At 52.2% G+C, this 17,589-nt stretch overlaps 1 protein-coding gene across 3 annotated transcripts in view; it reads right to left on the reverse strand.

Annotated features, from left to right (window-relative positions):
• The window catches only part of IQSEC2 (IQ motif and Sec7 domain ArfGEF 2), a 33,913-nt gene that overhangs the window by 3,471 nt on the left and 12,853 nt on the right, over positions 1 to 17,589 (reverse strand). For 2 of the 3 annotated variants that reach the window (XM_069108232.1, XM_069108233.1), the window contains exons 3-12: positions 8,956 to 9,268; positions 8,311 to 8,706; positions 6,839 to 7,869; positions 6,354 to 6,515; positions 5,863 to 5,985; positions 4,301 to 4,467; positions 1,989 to 2,128; positions 1,684 to 1,809; positions 421 to 520; positions 129 to 290 (exon numbers count right to left, since the gene is read on the reverse strand). In XM_069108232.1, coding sequence (XP_068964333.1) covers positions 129 to 290; positions 421 to 520; positions 1,684 to 1,809; positions 1,989 to 2,128; positions 4,301 to 4,467; positions 5,863 to 5,985; positions 6,354 to 6,515; positions 6,839 to 7,869; positions 8,311 to 8,706; positions 8,956 to 9,268 — 2,720 coding nt within the window. Of the gene's footprint in view, positions 1 to 128; positions 291 to 420; positions 521 to 1,683; positions 1,810 to 1,988; positions 2,129 to 4,300; positions 4,468 to 5,862; positions 5,986 to 6,353; positions 6,516 to 6,838; positions 7,870 to 8,310; positions 8,707 to 8,955; positions 9,269 to 16,450; positions 16,715 to 17,589 lie in introns of all 3 variants that reach the window. The other variant, XM_069108234.1, reaches the window with a different exon arrangement.

A 17,589-nucleotide genomic window follows, 5' to 3' on the forward strand; every position in this document is an offset into this window, starting at 1 on the left:
CTCCTGCCCCGTCCAGGACCCTCCCTTGCAAATTGTTTGAAGGCACAGAAGCGGAAACTCCATGAATGGCTGGATGTAAACAGGAGGCTGGCTAGCCCCTAAAGGGTCACACTTAGGGGGCCACTCACATTCCACCCGGTATTTCTCCATCTCTTGGACTTCAGCTATGGATTCTCGGAGGTCAGACGTGAAGCGAAGTCGGTCTTGGAGGCTGGGTGCGTTGAATATGATGAGCACCTTCCGCTCCCCACCTGGCACTGCAGACAGCAGTTTGATGCCAAACTGGTAATCTGTCAGGTGCCAGGGAAAAGAAGAGACATGGGCACCATCAGGGTAGAAAGAACGTCCACCCTTGGCTGGAATCTTCATCCTTTACAGACTGCTACCATCCCCTCAAAGGTCCTTCAATATGGAACTCACATGAATTCTGGAAGAGCTGTAGGTGCATTTCAACAAGGGGAAAGGACTGGCGGAAACTGTAGGTCACCAGGATCTTCTTCTTTTGGAAAATTTTGGTGACCTGTGGTGTAGAACAGAGAGCTATGGTGGCACCAAATCACGAAAATGCAAGAATGCCCATTGAAGGAGCTCCAAGCCTGGCTTCCTATAGCCCTCCCACTTGGCAGAGATGGTTTCAAAATAGAAAGGACACCGGACACACTATCCCACCACGCTGGCAAAAACTTGCTCTGTTTATCAGAAAGGATTCCAAGCAGCCTTGTTTGTGGGAGCCCAACATGGCTACTTGGCTGGGGGCGGGGGGAGTGGCTGGAAAAACTATGGACCGTTGCTGCACAGCTTGGAATGAGGAAGCAGAACCCGAGAAAGACAAAGAGTGATTCCAATACCACCCAAAGGTTGCTCTGCTCAGACTAACTGCCCTCCTGGGGCCTTCCTTGCTCTCCACTCCCCACAGAGTCCAAAATGGTGCATGTGCTGCTGCAGAACATGTTCAAGGGAGAATTCAGTAGGTTACCAAGGGCCTATCAGTCACTTTGATTAGTCCCAACTTGAGACTGAATTGGTGGATTGGGAGGAGCTCCTGGTGTTCAAATGCTTCCTCCTCCAGTGCTGAGCTGCTATATAATCTTCCCAGCTTTGCCCTACACATTGAGGTCCTGCCACTAGTGTGTGCCAGAGCAGGAAAGCAAACCCAGGTGTTCTGGATTCCAAGGCCAGCCCTCCATCCATCACCCCAGGAGTTCTTATTTCTTGGTGTGGGAATTTGTTCTTTCTGCCCAAACTGATTGCTTAAGGCCTTCATGACAAAAAAAAAAGGGAAATAGCCCCAGCCTTATACCACACTGCCTGTCACTGGGAGACTGTAGCACAAAAAAAACAAAAGACAGTCTTTTTTTTTTTTTTTAAATACGAAAAAGGATCCAAATTGACGATCTCGGTAAGACGCCCTCCACACCCCCCCCCCCAAAAAAAATTTGGCCCCTGTATCCATGATTGTTAAGTTTAAGGTAACTGAAAATCTAGAAGGATTCTTAGGAAACAAAAGTCCAACTGTCTACCCCATTCTTGTCCTGTGGAGAGAGAGGAAGGAAACTGAAACCCCAGATGTGGAAAGGACTTGTCCAAGCACACATGGCAAGTCCATGACAGAACTTAACATACCCACCCCCCACCACCACCCCTAGCCCTCTTTGACAACCTAGCTACCCTGAATATTCATACCACAAGTAGGTCATTGAAGAGAAAGACTTCACGCTGGTGAAGACCAAGCCTCTGTGGCCTGTTGGGGTCAGGCACCTCATACAGTTGGCAGCAGCAGACCAGGCGCCGATGGGGCAGGGAGAGGACCTGGATAGGTGGGCACCAAGAGGTGGGAAATCAGGAGAAAAATGAACCTTGATTACTCCCCACACTCCTCAGTTCAGCTCATGTATTCTCCTAAAACAGGATTTCAGGGAAGAGTAATGGGCTATTTGTGGTCCATTTGGGCCAGGGAACCAAAGCCAGGCACAGCTCTCAATACTCACTGGTTTCTTGCCTACGATCATGCGTTCCACTGCCTGCACCTGGGATACATGGTCATCATTGGTCCTTAGTTCTCGGCCCTGGATGCGCTGGTAAATGCCAACCAGCAGGTCTCGGGGGATGTCTTCTCCATTGTCAACTCCTGGAGGGAGCATGAAATGGCTTGAGTTTTGCATACTTCCATGTCCATTGTAAGCACTTACAGTCACTTTCTTCATTGCTGTTTCTCTCAGTCTTTTCCTCTGCAGTCACTACTGATCTCTTAATTGCCAAATCTTTGCATTTTCTCAGTCCTCATCTTCCTTGACCTCTCTGCAGTTCTGGACACAGTTCATTACCCTATGCTCTTCAATAGTCTCTCTGGGTTTTCCTAACATTATTCTTTCCTGGCTCTCCTTCTACCTGACTGATGGTTCCTGTTTAGTCTCCTTTGATCATGCCCTCTAACTGTAGGTGTCCTGGAAGGTTCTATCCTGGACCCTCTGCTCTTCTATCCTATTTCACTGCGGGACCTCCTCAGCTCCCATGGATCGAATGACCATCTTTCTCTATGCTGAGGATTCTCTAATCCCCCTTCCCTGCCCCAGCCTTTTCCACTGACCTCCAGTCTCACATCTCTAACTGCCTCTCAGATACCTCCAACTGGATGTCCAATAGGCATGTCTAGGGGCGGCCAGGTAGCACAGCAAGTAAGAGCACCAGCTCCAGTGTCAGGATGACCTGGAGATCGAATCCCAAGCTCACATACTCAGCACCACACCCAGAAACACCTGGCTGTGTAACCTTGAGCAAGTTACTTAACCCCAATTGCTTTTAAAAAAAAAAAAATTAAACATGTCTAAAACAGAACTCACTCTCCCCTAAACTGTCCCCCACTACTGCCTTCTCTATTATTGTTGAGGACCACACCACCCTCCCAGTCCCTCAGGTTCCCCACCTAGGAGTCATTCTGGACTCATTGGTATCTCTAACCCCCCCCCCCCCATCCATATGGTGCCAAGGCCTGTTGATTTTACCTCTGCAGTGTCTCTCGAATTATGTCCCCTCTTCTCTCCTCTGAGACTGCCTGGACCCTGGTGTAGGCCCTCATCTCCTGCACTATTGTAATAGCTGTGGTTTTCCTGAGGAGCAGGTCTGATCATATTACACACTCCTCCCTCTCCAAAACCAGTGGCTCCCAATCCCCTCCACGGTCAAATATACTCTGTTTGGCCTTCAGAGTCATTCGTCGCCTGTTCCCTCCACTTATGTTATACATTAATTCCCCTTTTCAGGCTATAGTCAAGTTGGATTTTTGTCTCAGTTCCTCACACATGTGTCTGCATAGGATGCCCCTCCCCTCCACTTCTACCCTAGCCCAGCAGCCATCTTCTGCAAGAAGCCTTTCCTGATGCCCTCCCTCCCTATTTGCTGTTCATTGCTGTTTAGTATGAGCGTGTCGTCCTCGTCTGCTTTCCTCTTTCTTTTTGTATTTTGCATGCACACTGGAGCTGCTTGATCACTGAGCGTTTAGTAAATGTTTGCTGTATGTCAGCCACCATCTTTATAGCACCAAATAGATACCAGGTAGTTTGGGGAGGGAGGAAAAACCTTCACGTACATATGAGGTAATGCTTGAGTTTAGCAGATGTAAAGCTGATGAGGGAGAGCACAAGCATGGGGGTCACCAGAGTCATCAAAGGGAGAGGCTAAGTTAGGCAGAACTGGTAAAGTCAGACTGAGGCCTACACATTTGATCCCAAAGATACTAGTCAGCCATTGGAGCTTATTGGGATGGGGGACATGGTCAGACTTTAGCAGGTGAGGAGAAGGCCAATGGGAAAGAGACAACATGAGGAGGCCATTGCAATAGTTTAAGTGAGAAGGGGTGTTTGTAGGTTGACTGAACGGACAGTGGTAATAACAAGAGTCACAAAACGTCTGAGTAAGGGGATGCTTCAAGATCTCAAGCAATCCCCTCCCATTTTACTGCGGCCCAGAAAGGGGCAACAGCAATGGGTCACAGGTGCCCAATGTCTCTCCAGTCAAGAGTTGGCAACCTCTCAGACTTGCCATGCCTGAGCCATTGAATCCTAGAGTCCCAGAAATAGAAGAGGCTTTAGATCAGTTTACAGCGGGAGAAGTTGACACAGGGAGGCAGCAAATTAGGGAATCTATGTCTACAAGTAATCCTGCTTTTCATTAAACCTCCCTGATCTGCCACATCTGAGGCATGTAATGTCATCATGCTGGATCTGAGGGCACTCCTGGCAGTGTGGGAGGGGGCAAGGACCAACCCAAGGTCACAGTACAGAACAGGTATCACTCAATGTACCTCTGAGGTTCTTGATGAAGTCTTCAGGCTTCATCTTGCGTTCAGCCTTCACATTGGGGCTATACATGTCAGTGTTGAGCAAGATGATGGCGAAAGCCAAGATGAAGATGGTATCTGGGTTCCGGAACTGCCTCACAAGGGCCGGGTTGCACACACAATACCGCTGGCTGCTCAAGGAAAGGAAGTCAGATGTGCTCATCACCTCACTTTTGAATTCCCCAGTCCTTTTTCCATGGAAAGGAGACACACCAGTTCTCCTCACTCTGACCTCGTGTCACGCCACCCAAGAGCCTGTATCTTCCAGACAATGTCCACACCACTCCATCCTCCCCCCCCGCCCTGCACTCAGCTCCATCTGTAGCTGCTTCCACCTCCAGTAGCCTTTCCATTCCCCAAGGTCCTGTGAAGTAGGTCATTCAAGAAATATTATCACATTGAACAAGACTTTTTAAAAGAAATTCAAGCTGTCAATAACCATGAAGAAAAAAAGCCTCCAAATTATGAATTGAGAATTGCACAATTAAAGTAACTGAGCAAAAGTGACCCATCAGACTGGCAAGAGGCCCATGCCAATTGTTGGGAGGGGCTTTGGCATTGCACCTCCAAGGTTACTGAACTGGGATACCCTTTTCCCCTCAAAGAGGGGAAAACTTCATATGTACAAAGCCATTTCTAGCAGCTCTGGTGGCCAAGAACTGGAAGCTGAAGGGGCATCCATCAATTGGGGGATGCTATGAAATGGCCAGGTGGTACACTCCTGCAATGAGGCTGAGAATGGTGGATTACTGGAGCTGCAATGGATAAAACCTATCACGTGTCTCCAGTGAGTCAGGCCTCAACATGGTGAGCACCTAGGAGCAAGGATTACCAGGATACCTAAGGAGGGCTGAGCAAGACCAGGTCAGAAATGGAGCTGGTCAAAGCTTCCTTGCTGATTGATCAGCAGTGGCATTGAGCCCATGAGTGTCTGATGCACTTCTAGCCTGGACAAGATCGGGAGACCCAGTCTTGAAAAAAAAAATCTCAAATGAATGGTTCCAGAGTAAACCGGAAAGACTTCAAAGAACTGGTGTAGAGAAAAGTGAACAAAACTAGAACAATTTCTACACTGACAACAACAATTGATGCAGAGAAACAACTTTGAAAGACTTTAGAACTGTGGTCAATGCCGTGAGAAAGACCAAGTGCAGAGGACCAAAGATGGAACATGCCACCTGCCTCCTGCCTGGGGAGATGTGTTTACAAAGCACAGTGAAACCCACATTTTTGGGATTTGTTTGGCTGCCAAATTGTCAGAAGGGTTTTCTTTTTCGATGGGGTGGGGGGAGAGGGTAAAGTGGGAAGGAGAGATAATAAATGGCTTTAAAATGTTTTAAAAATTATTATCTTTATTTTGCAAAGGCAAAGAGGAGGGACTTGTCCAACCGGCCCGCCTCTACTTTCCTGGCCTTCCTCACAAATGCACAAAACTTTCCAAGGTTCGCATTATCACCAAACCCCCCACCCCTGGCGGCTTCTGCTCAGCCACTGCCTCCAGGAATCATGAGGTGCCAGGGGCTTACCTGAAGGCCTCAATAAGCCGCTCCACTTTTTGGGCCTCTCCCTGAACTCGAATGTGGGACTGGAACCTTCGCAGGGCATCGTCCAGATCCATAGAGGAGAAATCCATCTCATCCACCACACAGCTATTTGAGGACCCAAGAGAAAGAGGGTGTACACTCTTTAGCTGGCCATCAGCCCACCCCCATTTTCCTTCCCTTGGAATCTGTCAGGGAATGGGTATAAAACGGAAGAGGTGGCAGGGATCTAACCCTAATGCCCAGTCCAGCCCCTTGACAGGCTCAGAGAGGGGATGGGACTTGTCCAAGGTCACACTGCTAGAAAATGGTAGAACCATCAAGGACTGACCTTCCCCACCCCCTTTTTGTAGAAGGCAGTAAGGCCTTGAGAGTTGAAGGGACTTTCCCAATCTGGGGGCATCAGACAAAAGGAAGAGATCACCCAAGGGACCACCCTCAGGCTGCGCCTTCCCTCCCACCCCACCCCTTCTCACTCGAGCACATCCCTGTTGAACTGTTTTTGACGGTTGCCTAGAAACTCCCCAATCATCTGGCGGCTGAGGCCCTTCCGCTCCAGGATGAAATGGGCCACCCCCACAGGCGTGTCTGACAAGAAGCCGCGCTCAATCAGGTACTGGATGCCTTTCTCGGGTTTCCTGTTTGCAAAGCGATTGTTGGAATGTCACGTACAGGTGAACATGTTCTACCTACACGGTAAGCTAGTATATGCGTGTACACTCACAGACGTTCATACCCAGTGCACACACATGACACTCTCAAGATCACACCCAAAATACTGCTCGTTCTCATGCTTTGCTATTTCCAAAGTATTTGTAGATTAAGGTCCAAGGTCACAGAGAGTGTAATCACATGGAAACCCACATGACTCCCAGATTACTGGAGTTCAGGGAAAGGAAGGGAGAGGAGGAGATAGTGGAAGATGCAGAGACACAGGAAGGCGGAGTCTGGGGAAACCTACTTGTTGAAGAGGTTGAGGCCTATGCGGTAATGCCGCCTCTGGACCACATCATTGTTGAAGGCTGGGGAGTCCCAACTGTGCCTGGTCTCCCGCTGATAAGTCTGGGAGCCAAGCGGGGCAGGGGGCTCCCGCAGGCTGTCTCGCGATGAAGATCCCGAGCTGCAGTTGATGGTCTCATTTGAGTTGCTGGTGCTGTTCAAGCTATCAGGCTCCCCGTCGGAGTTGTCCCCACCGCCACCACCACCGCTGCCTCCGCCACTGGCCACTGGAGCCGTGCCAGCTTCACACTTGCCCATGAGGATTCGGCTGCCACCACTTCCAGGAGGACCACCAGTATTGAGAGCAGAGCTTCCAGGAGGTGGTGGGGGGGGCGGGCCCAGGCCACTAGCCTCAGGGGCTGGATAGTGACGGAGGGGGTGAGGGGGTCTCCCAGGTGGTGCTGGCTCTGGGTGCTGCTGCAGGGTCCCATGAGGGCTACCAGTCCCACCAGCTTCATAGTTGCCCAACTGTCGGTGAATAGAGCCCCTGTCAGACCGGTCACTGAGGTCCACAGAGCTATCACTGGGTGGTTCAATGGTCAACAGTGGAAGGTGGGCTGCCCGCAGGCGGAAGTCCCTACATTCGAGGCACGGTGGGCCTCGGCGGGCCCCCACGTCCTCCTCCCGTGCATTGGCAGCCCCAGGTGGGGGTGGTGGCAGAGGTGGCTGTGGGGCATCACCGCTGCCAGATGGGTGGTCTGGGGACAGCGGGGACACAGGCCCAGTGGCTTCATCCAGGTAGAGGGTGACGTCACTGAAGGAAGTGCCTGTGCTATCCCCATGGTGGTCCCGGTCCCGGGCTTCTGCCTGCTCTGGGAGGGGCCCTGAGACCTCCACTCTCCCTGGCTCTGCTGTCTCCTCTTCCTCATCCTCCTCCTCCTCTTCTTCCTCCTCCTCCTCCTCCTCTTCCTCCTCCTCCTCTTCCTCCTCCTCCTCTCCCCGAAGACTGTGGCAGTTCAGGGCTTCATCAATCGATTCTGCCAAGGACTTCACCTGCTCCTCAGAGGTTTGCAGGGAAGAGAGGGAAGAAGGGGAAAAGGCAGAGAGAAAAGGGCCCAGGCCCCATCAGTCAGGCTAAAGCAAAGATGCTCTGGACCCTGCCACTTCCTCCTGCTCACCTAAACTCCCAGAATTCCTTTCCCAAGGGGCCACTCATGTTTGATTAGTTTGGGGCTTGACTTGGGCTTTCTGCAGGGTGGAGCACTCCCGAGATAGAAACTCCATCCAATGAGGCAGAATAGCCACTTGGCTTTAATTTCTGGTCTCAGGATGTGCTAGTCTGCCAACAACTAACTGTTGGAGGGGAAATGAACGAACCTCGTCTTAGCCCAAATGTTCCCATCACAAGGTCTTGGGCCCAGCAGTGAGGGCCCACTGGGCCTTCACTGCTTGATCACCAAAGGGGCTGAAGGGAAATGAGGGAAGAGGCCTCACCTGCTTGGAGAAGGAGTCTTCCAGTTCAGTGATATCATTGGAGAATTCCCCAGAGGTGGTGGCAGAGCTCGCTCCATCCAAGCCACTGCAGGAACCACCGTAAGGGAGACCGCGCTCTAGTCGATGGGCCCGGGCCCCTGCCATGGCGCCCTCATCCAAGGAGGCTGGCTTGCCCTCAAAGTAAGGAGCTGTCTGGCCCTTGTCATATTCCTCAAAGGAAAACTGCATGCGCATGTTGGACAGGATAATGCGCCTGGACATGCGGCTCTCTGAGGCCGAGCTACGCAGCCGCTCAAAGTTCTTGTTCATGCGGTACTGGCGGAAGGCGGTCTGGATGGTGCGTGCTGCCCGCCGACTGAGAAATGGGCCACCATACTTCCGCTCCAGCATCTCCACCTGAACAGGAGAGGAAAGAGAGGAGGAAGGAAGGAGAACATAGGGAAAGAAAGAAGGAAGAAAAGAAAGGAGAAGGAAGAGGGAGAAGATGGGGCAAAGAGAAGGGAAGGGGAGGAAGAAGGAAGGAAAGGAGGACAGGCGAGGAAGGAGAAGGGAGGAGGAAGGAAGTGCCTGCCAGGGGCTGGCTCAGTATGGATTACCAACCAAGAGGGGTCCCAAATGGATGATCCCTGCCCCTGACACACCTACCTTCTTATCCTGCAGGTCTGTGGAGAGCTCATAGCTGTCAGACAGGGCCTTGGACCTCTTCATCTCCTCTTCCTCCTGCTTTCGCAGCGCCAAGCTGGCGGGCTGGAGGCGAGCCCGCTGGGCCCAGGGTAGGCCAGTGGCAGCAGACGGACCAGGCATGTGGACATGGCAGGCACCCGGGGGCAGCTCATAGGGGTCCGACAACTTGGCGAACTCGCTGACAACAGCACTGCCCCCGCAACGGTAGGGGGCCTGGCTTTCCGGACTGTCGGCCCCGACGCCCAGATCACTGGCTGGGGCATCGCCCTCCACACTGCAGGAGGGTAAGGGATGGATGGGGCCGGGGACCTGAGCAACCTTGCTCTGGGGTCCCTGATGGCCCCCTCCCACTTCTAACTGGCCACCTGGTCTGGGCTTCAGCTTTCCCAGAACTCTCCCTCACCCAGAGATCAGGGGACCAGGGAGTGGAGAGAAAGGGGAACCTGGAGCAAGGAGAAATGTGCAGTTACAAGGCCTTCCCTCCTCCCTTCTCCTTCCCTCCTTTCTCATTCTGCTCCTTCCTCTCCTCCTCCTCCTCCTCCTCCTCCTCCAGGGTGGGAACCCAAGGGAGCCGAAGGTGGCACTGGCAGGGGGTTGTCAGGAAAACTTCCCTCCTTCCCTTCCTGGGCCACTTGGGCCCCCAGCACCTTTGGGAGGCACCTGGCCTCCTGCTGCTATGGTAACCTGGCTGCCAGGGAATGGAGAACAGCTGGGGGGTACTTTGGCTCTGGCCCCAAGATTGCAAGAAAGTAGTCAAGGAGGGAGGGAGTTCCCAGAAGGCCAGGAAGAGGCCAAACAACATGGGGGGGTAGGGACAGCAGAGAGGGAGGCACCAACACTGGGGCCCACAACCCTCTCCCTCATGGGACTGTCTCTCTGCCTGTGTCTACCTGTCTTCCCCCTCTTTCCCTCTTCTTCTGATTCTCTTTTATACAATCTCTGTCTGCTCCATCTTCCCCCCTCTATCTCTCTGTCTCCCCCTAAGCTCGGCCACCTCCCCAAACCCCAGCAGATGGGGGGGGGGCTGGAGATGGACACAGTTGCCATGGAAATGGAGGAGGGGGTTGGCCAGTTGCCATGGCTTCCAAAACGGGAAGGAGCCTTTGGATGAGGGGAGGCATCACCTTGGCAACCAGGGACCTGTCAGCCCCCCAGGCCTGGAATGGGGAGCCTGCTCTTCCAAATCCCACCCCCAAGCTCAGAGCTCCTCACAGCCCATATTCCTCACACAAGCTCAGCTGAGGCCTCTGGATGGTGGGCTCAACCTTTCCATCATCCCACACCCCCTGACCCATACTTGACTTTCTCCAGTTGGCATTCAAGGCCTCAACCTCTGGCTCCCAATTTCATCCCTGAGTCCAGTCCATGAACACCCCCTTCCACTCCCCCACAACACATTCCTTTCTTAGACCTGCCATCTCTTCCAGGCAGCCCTCTGAATGAAATGAGGGAGGGAAGGCAGCCAAGGGGTTCAAAGTCAGAGCGGAGGACACTGCTCGACTTCAAATTGCTGAGTTGTGGAGGTTCCCAAACAATGAGGAGTCAATGGGGAAAATGCAGTGGACAGAAAATAGCAGGTGGGAACAGGGAGGGAGTGATAGCCCCCAGGGAGCTTCTCTGCCACCCCTGGCTGAACCTGTCACAGATTTGCTCCCTCGAACTCCAGGGCTGCTGACCCAGCCCCCAGCGAGCCCCAAGTGCCGGCATCTAGGGCCCATCCCCAGCCCAGATCTCAGATTCCCAGAAAAGCAAGAGAAAAGCTAATTCTGAAGATGAGTGGCTGGGTTGAGCCTAAGGTTTCCTGGTGGAACCTGGGGCTCAAATCTCTTTGAGGGAGACTGGACCAGAGGTTCAGTGGAAACAGGCAGACCTGGGTTCAAGTCTGGCCTCTGACACCTACTGGCCCTGAAGCCCTGGGTTCGAGTCACACTCCCATCTCCAAGCCTCAGGCAGCGATCCAGAGCTCCAACTTGGGTGGGGGGTCCAAGAGCCCTTCTCACTTGTTATTGGCCCCATTTGATGTCAAGGCCTAGTCACTAAGGCCTCAGAAAGGGTGAGCGACTGAGTGATTTAAGGAATGACTGAATTCTAAGCCAGGCAAGAATGCTAATGAGTCTTTGGGACCCCCACCCTCACCCCCACCCCTTACGGTTTACAGAATGCTTTCCTCACAACAACCCTGTGAGGTAGGTGGGCCAACTATAACCTGGATTTTACAAATGAGGAGACTGAGGCCCAGACAGAAGTGACTTGTCTAAGGTCCCGCAGCTAAGATCTCCAGGAGCCAGCCAACCCTGACCCGCCTCATTTACGCAGAGCAGAAAGTGAGGACTTGCCAAGGTGGAAGAAGGAAGAAGGCAGATTTGTTTTTTTATTGAAATGTGAGAGTAGGGGGAAGAAAATGTCTGTGCGGGTCCAAGGCCTGGAGGGGACAGTAGGCAGAAGCTTTGAAGTCAGCAAATGGTAGGAATGGGGGAGGGGACAAGGCTCCCCATAAATGTCCTTTGAGCCGCCCTCAATCTACCCACATCACTCCCCCCAAACCAGTGGAACCAAGTTCCTGATCCAGCCTTTCTCCACCTCCCCTCCCCTGGCCTGGCCTCCTGGCCTGCGGCCTCCCTTCCCCTGGCCTCCTGGCCTTCCAGCCTTCCCTCCCCTTAGCCTCATCTCCTCTCTTCTCCTCAGACCAACTACTTTCCAGGGTAACTGGGCTCCCTGAGTCCCTGGGGGACCAGGGCAGGGGATAAGGGGTGGTTGAGATCCAAAGAGCAGGCTCATCCTTGTCACCAGCAGCAGGGGAGAGAGGAGACAGAGCAGAGGCCAACACAGTTCTTTCCAGTTAAGGCTTTGGCTTCTGCATAGAGACCTGAGGAGGGTAGGAACGGGGACCCTGATGGAGGGCTCAGGGGAAGCATTCTCCAGCCGCCAAGGACGAAGCCTCTGGACTTCCAGGTTACCTAGAAGCAGGGCTACTGGACTCGGAAGGGGGGCAGCAGAACTGGTGACCGTCCACGTCATCCTCCATTAGCTCCTCGTCCCTGGGGTGGGGAGGGGGGGAGGGACAGGAAAGGTGAAGGGGAGTGGAGAGAGGTGGGGCCACGAGAGAGAGGGAGAGCTGCTGTTAGGTGGGCAGGGAGCCAGGCCTGGGGGCGTTCTGGTCACAGGAAGGCGGGCAGGAACTGGGCTAAGGTGGCGAATGGCCACCCCTGACCTGACAGCTAAGCTTGGAGGCCAACTCTGAGCCCTCAGATGCCTCCCCCATCCTTGATCCCCCCTGCCATCCCCTCCCTCTAAAGATCTCCAAAGCCTCCCACTTTAGGACTGGGCCAGGCCTTGAGGCCCTACCAACAGGACTGGACACAACGTGTAGAACAAGATCCTAGGAAGCTTGGCACCAGAAAGGACCAAGGGCCTCCTCTTCCTGACAGGATATGTGAGGCCCAAGGCTGGGAGATGGAGATGCTCACCCCTGCCCAGATCCTCATCCTGGGCTTTCCGCCCCCAAAGACCCACAGGGGCCCTGGCCACCAATGATGCACCATCTCCTCAATGCCCCTCTCTTCTCTTTTTCTCCCTACTTCTCTCTACAGCTCTCCCATCTTTACCCCATTCTGAACTGTCTCTCTAGAGGGCTCTTAAAGGGATCCCCTTGAAGGCTTCTTCCCTTTTAAGGAGGGAGAAACTGAGGTTCAGAAAGAAGAAAGTCACCTAAAGCTATCTACTATAAGGCTCTTAAGACTTGCTTCAAAGATTTTTCCACAGTTACTCCATCTTTCACTGCTTCACTGGACCAGTTACAGCTCTGTTTCTCTGGGCATATGGACTCACAGGCCTGAGAAGGTAACTTTATGGCCTAGAACCAACTATTCATCTACTTAGGAATTCACCTATGTACCCCTCTATCCATCCACCCATGGACCTATCCATCCATCCGTGCATCCATGCATGTATCTATCCATCCATCCATGGACCCATCCATGCATTTGTATACCGAACTGTCCTTTTGTCCATTCACAATGGCCACTTTTCTATGCATGTAGCCACAAGATGTTCTCTGTCTAGCTGCCTCCTCAATTCAGTTCTATTCAGCAACCATTCATTAAGCCCATGCGTGTCCCAAGGTGTCCTGGGGCTACAGACATAAAACCTGAAACAAGGCCTGGCCCTTGAGAAATTTCTACTGGACGAGGATTAGGGTATTAGTGGGGGAGCAGAGAATGGAAAGGGCATGAAATTTACACAGAAAAGTCAATGTAAAGTTAGGGGGAACCAGCACCCCCTCCATGCCTTTGAGAACTTCCCACAGTACTGAGAAAATGAATTCCCCAAGTCTTGCTAGCACTCCCCTCCCACAAAATAGCATGGAACTTAAGACAGCTGGTGGGGGGAGTGTTCAGGAAGTGCCTTAGAGAAAGCAGCAAGTTCTGAGCATTCTGAAAATGGGGAACAGAAGTGGGAGATGAGATATCATATACAGGGACCAGTTCACCAGCCAGTCTGATGAGACACAGAACTAACATTTCGAAAGCACCTACTATGTACCAGGCACTATACTAAGAACCTTAGAAATATTTCCTGCTTTTACCTCCATTGTACAGTTGAGGATATTGAGGCAAGTACAGGTTTAGTGACTTGCCCAGGGTCACACAGCTAGGAAAGGTCTGAGGCTGGATTTGAACTTAGGCCCAGTGTCCTATCCACTGAGGATACATGAGGTGAGTTATAGGAAATAAGCCTGGAAAGGTAAATGGGAGGCAGACTGTACAGGGCCTAAAATGCCAGGCTGAAGATTTTGTATTTTATCCTAGAAGCAATAGGGAGTCACAGGAAATTTGTGAGTAGGGAGTGACACAGTCAAATCTATGTTTTAAGAGTAACAATTTGACAACTTTAAAGAAGGGAAAGACTAAAGAAGCAGCAGTCCAGGACTTATCAGTCCCACAATCCATCCATCCTTCTATTCATGTACCTAACCATTCACTCAACACTCACCCATCCATCCCACAATCCATCTGCCTGCCTAGCCAACCATTCATTCATCAATCTACCCACCAAACCCTTCCATCCATCCTTCCTTCTATCCACCTAGCTGACCATCCAGCCATCTATCCATCCTTTCTTCTTTCCTTCCACCTAGCTGACCATCCATTCATGTATCCATACAGACGGGCACCTTCCTAGATGCCGAGAGCACAAAGACAACAACACGCACCCTCTTCATCCCCACCAAGAGCTTCTATTCTGCTGGAGGAAACAATGAACCGCACATAAATGGAAAGAACTAACAATTGGGAGGGCTCCATAGGAAGTGGCGCCTCAGCTGAGCCTTGGAAGAGTTGAAGAACTGGAAGATATAGAGGTGGGGGCAGGAAAAGCCCCCTAGGCAATGGGGCCACTGGTGTGAAGGCAGAAAATGAAATGCCAAGGTTGGAGAATGGGAAGTAGCTTAGTTTGGTGCTAGTGTAGGGCCAAGAGGAATCATATGAAGTTAGTCTTGCAAGGTTATCAGGGACCAGACTGGGGAGGCCTGAGGAGGTTGGACTTCATGCTAGAGGCCAAAGAGCATCCCTGAAGATACATGAGTGGGTCAACTATGTGGAGGAAGCAGTGACAGCAGTCTGGACTAGCTGATTGCCATGGTCTAGGGGAACAAGTGTCAAAGGCTTGAATTAGGGTGGTAGCTGTAAGTGAGGAGAGGGGCTGAGGGCTACCAAGTGAATGAAGATGGTAGGGGGAAGAGGAGGGAAGGGTGATGATGCTGAATTTGGAAACCTGAGAGACGGAGAGGATGGCAATGCCCTTGCCAGAAATCGGCAAGTCTAAGGACAGAGAGGCTCAGAAGCCAAGATAATGAGTTCTGATTTGGACGTTTTGGGTAATGTCCAAGAGGCAGCAGAAGATTGAATCAATCACTGGAGCTCAGGGAGAGATCTGGGCCTGAGAAACATATTTGGGAGTCATACTCCTAGAAGTGAGAGTTGGAGCTATGGGAACTGAGGAGGTCACAGAGTCAGAAAAGAAAGTGGCCCAGGACAGAGCCTTGGGGGTCACCCAAGCATAGGAAATTAGGATGTGACTTGATCCTGCCAAGGAGGCTGAGAGGGAGTGCTCATTCTGGTAGGAGAAGGGCTGATTAAGTACCTCCCATGTGATAGGCACTGTGCCAAATCCTTTCCAAATATGAGCTCAATTGTTAGGAAGAGACCCAAGCCAGAGGCCAGTTCCAAAAGCATGAGGTGAAGAGGGCATGGGGGGAGGAGGAGGAGGGTAGGAAAAGGAGGAAGGGGAGGAGCAACAGGGCCAGCAGTGAGCCCAGGACTGTGAGAGATGAGGAGCCTGGAAGGTGCCAGTGGTTAAGATGGAAGATGAGAAGGGATTTGGGGGATGATGCTGAGAATGGCATGTGCATGTCTGTAGCGCTTTAGGGTCTGTTTTACAAACGTGGCCTCATCGGACCCTCATAACAGCCCTGGAAAGTAAGTGCTATAATGACACCCACTTCACAGTTGAGGAAGCTGAAGCAGACAGTAGTGAAGTGACTTGCTCAGGGTCACACAGTCACTGTATCTGAGGCCAATTTGACTTCAGGTCTAGAATCTGTGCTTGATGTTCTATCCACTGCAGCGCCCCCTAGCTGCCTAAATGAAAGAGCCAAACTCCCAGAGGAGGAAAGAAGTTGAATGGCCACCCCTTCATCACAGCATCGAGTAGAGGAGAAGCAGCGACCCCTGGGAAGTGTGGGCCAGAACTGAAAGCATGAGAAGATGAGAAAAGGCAGGAGAGAGGATGGACTGGGGGTGGGCAGGACAAGGGCAAGGGGCAAAGAAGTCAAGGAGAGAAGGCAGAGTCTAGTTGAACTGGTTAATTATAGGCTCAAGACAGTGAAGTTACGCCAAGAGCTACCATCTTGAGAGCTCCCCAATTGCTTACCCATCTGTCCATTCAGTAAGCCTCCCGCCCACCAGCCCTGTCATCCACTCTGCCAATCATTCAGCCATCTGCTGGTCCATCTGCCTGGCAGTCCAACTATTCAGACCCTTCCCATACATTTCATTCACCTCTTCATCATCTGGCCAGCCATTCCACTATCTGTCCATCTGCCCACTGAACAGTCCAGCTGCATTCTGGTCTCTCCCTGCCTCCCTTGGCTTCAACCAGATTCATTTTTCTAAAGGCCTGATCACCCCTCTTTGTTCTAGTACATTCCATGGCTCCCCACTGCCAGCAGGGTACAATCCATAATCCCCATTATAATGGCTAAGTTGGCCCCTTCACATGCCTTCAGCTCATGTGGTTCCCTCTCCCCAGGCTCCAACCTGCTTCACAGTTGAGCTCAAAGGCTACTTCTTCCAGGGAACCTTCCTAGACATGGCCCTCCTCTGAACCCTCCCCAAAATCAAGCGTGCCTGGCAAGGTCCTGGAGAGCAGCATGGCAAGGGACAGGACTAACTCTTACCTGCTCTCAGTCGGCCTGCCTGGGGGGAGTGGCTGCATGGAGAGGAACAGCTGGGCAGGACAGCAATACTGGTGGAGGGTGGGAGACTCTGTGGACCTGAGAGAAGACAGAGAAATATGGGGGAAAGACAGAGGGGGTGGAAGGCATGAAAGAGACCGAGAGGGAAGGAGACAGGCAGACACAGAGAAGAGAAAAAGAACGGGGGAAATAAAAGGAAAGCAAGGCAGAGAAGGAGGCAAGAAGAGGGAAATGGAGATAGAGGAAAGAACAAAGGGGGAAAACAAGGTGACAAGGGCTAGGACAGAGAGAGACAGGGAGATGAGGAAAATGACAGCATCAAGGACACAGCTGCCCCCAAGGCAGATGGAGGAGGGGGGAGGAGAGCCAGATCAGGGCAGAGATGAGGGCAATATGGCAAGAAGATGAAAAGAGCAGGACAAGGAGGAAAAGGAAAGGAAAAGAGGAGAGAGAGAAGGGAGGCAGAAAGAGAATGAGGGAGAGAGGGTGAGAGAGGGTCAAGGAGGGAAAGAGAGAAAAGGAAGGGAGGGAGAGAAAAGGAGAAGGAGGGAGAGAGAGGAAGAAGGAGGAGGGTACGGGAAAGGGAGGGAGATGCCAAAATGATGAAAGGAGAAAGAAGAGAGAGAAGAGAACCAAAGGAGAAGAGAAAGAGAGGAGGGAAAAAGAAAACAGGAAGTCAGGAAGGGAAGACAGCACTGAAACCACAAAGAGCAAGGCTGGCCAGGGACACTCAGGGCATGCAGACCTGAGCCCGGGCAGCAGGGGTCCTCCATGGGCCACCACACAGTTAAGGAGGAAAGAGGAGAGAGAAGAAGCAGAGATGGGGGAAAAACGGAAACCCGCAGACAAGAGAAATGGAGACAAGGAAGAGACTAAGACAGAGACAGAGACAGAGAGGCAGGAAACAAAGTGAGAGACAATGGGGGAATGGGAAACAGAGGAAAAGACAGAGACTGACAGATAGGAAGGGGAGGGGGGAGGGAAGGGGGGGCAATAGGAGAGGGGGGAGCCGGGACTAGGGAATGAGGGGGCATACCTGGAGGCCAGACAGGTAACAGGAGAGGAGAAGCAGAAATGGGGAGAAGGGGAAAAGCAGAGGGAGGAGGCGAGGGAGGATCAGA

This window comes from Petaurus breviceps, unplaced genomic scaffold (genome assembly GCF_028583685.1).
Source record: "Petaurus breviceps papuanus isolate PSGF00001 unplaced genomic scaffold, PetGlider_PUasm1.0 90333, whole genome shotgun sequence".
NCBI classification, from domain to species: Eukaryota; Metazoa; Chordata; class Mammalia; order Diprotodontia; family Petauridae; genus Petaurus; species Petaurus breviceps.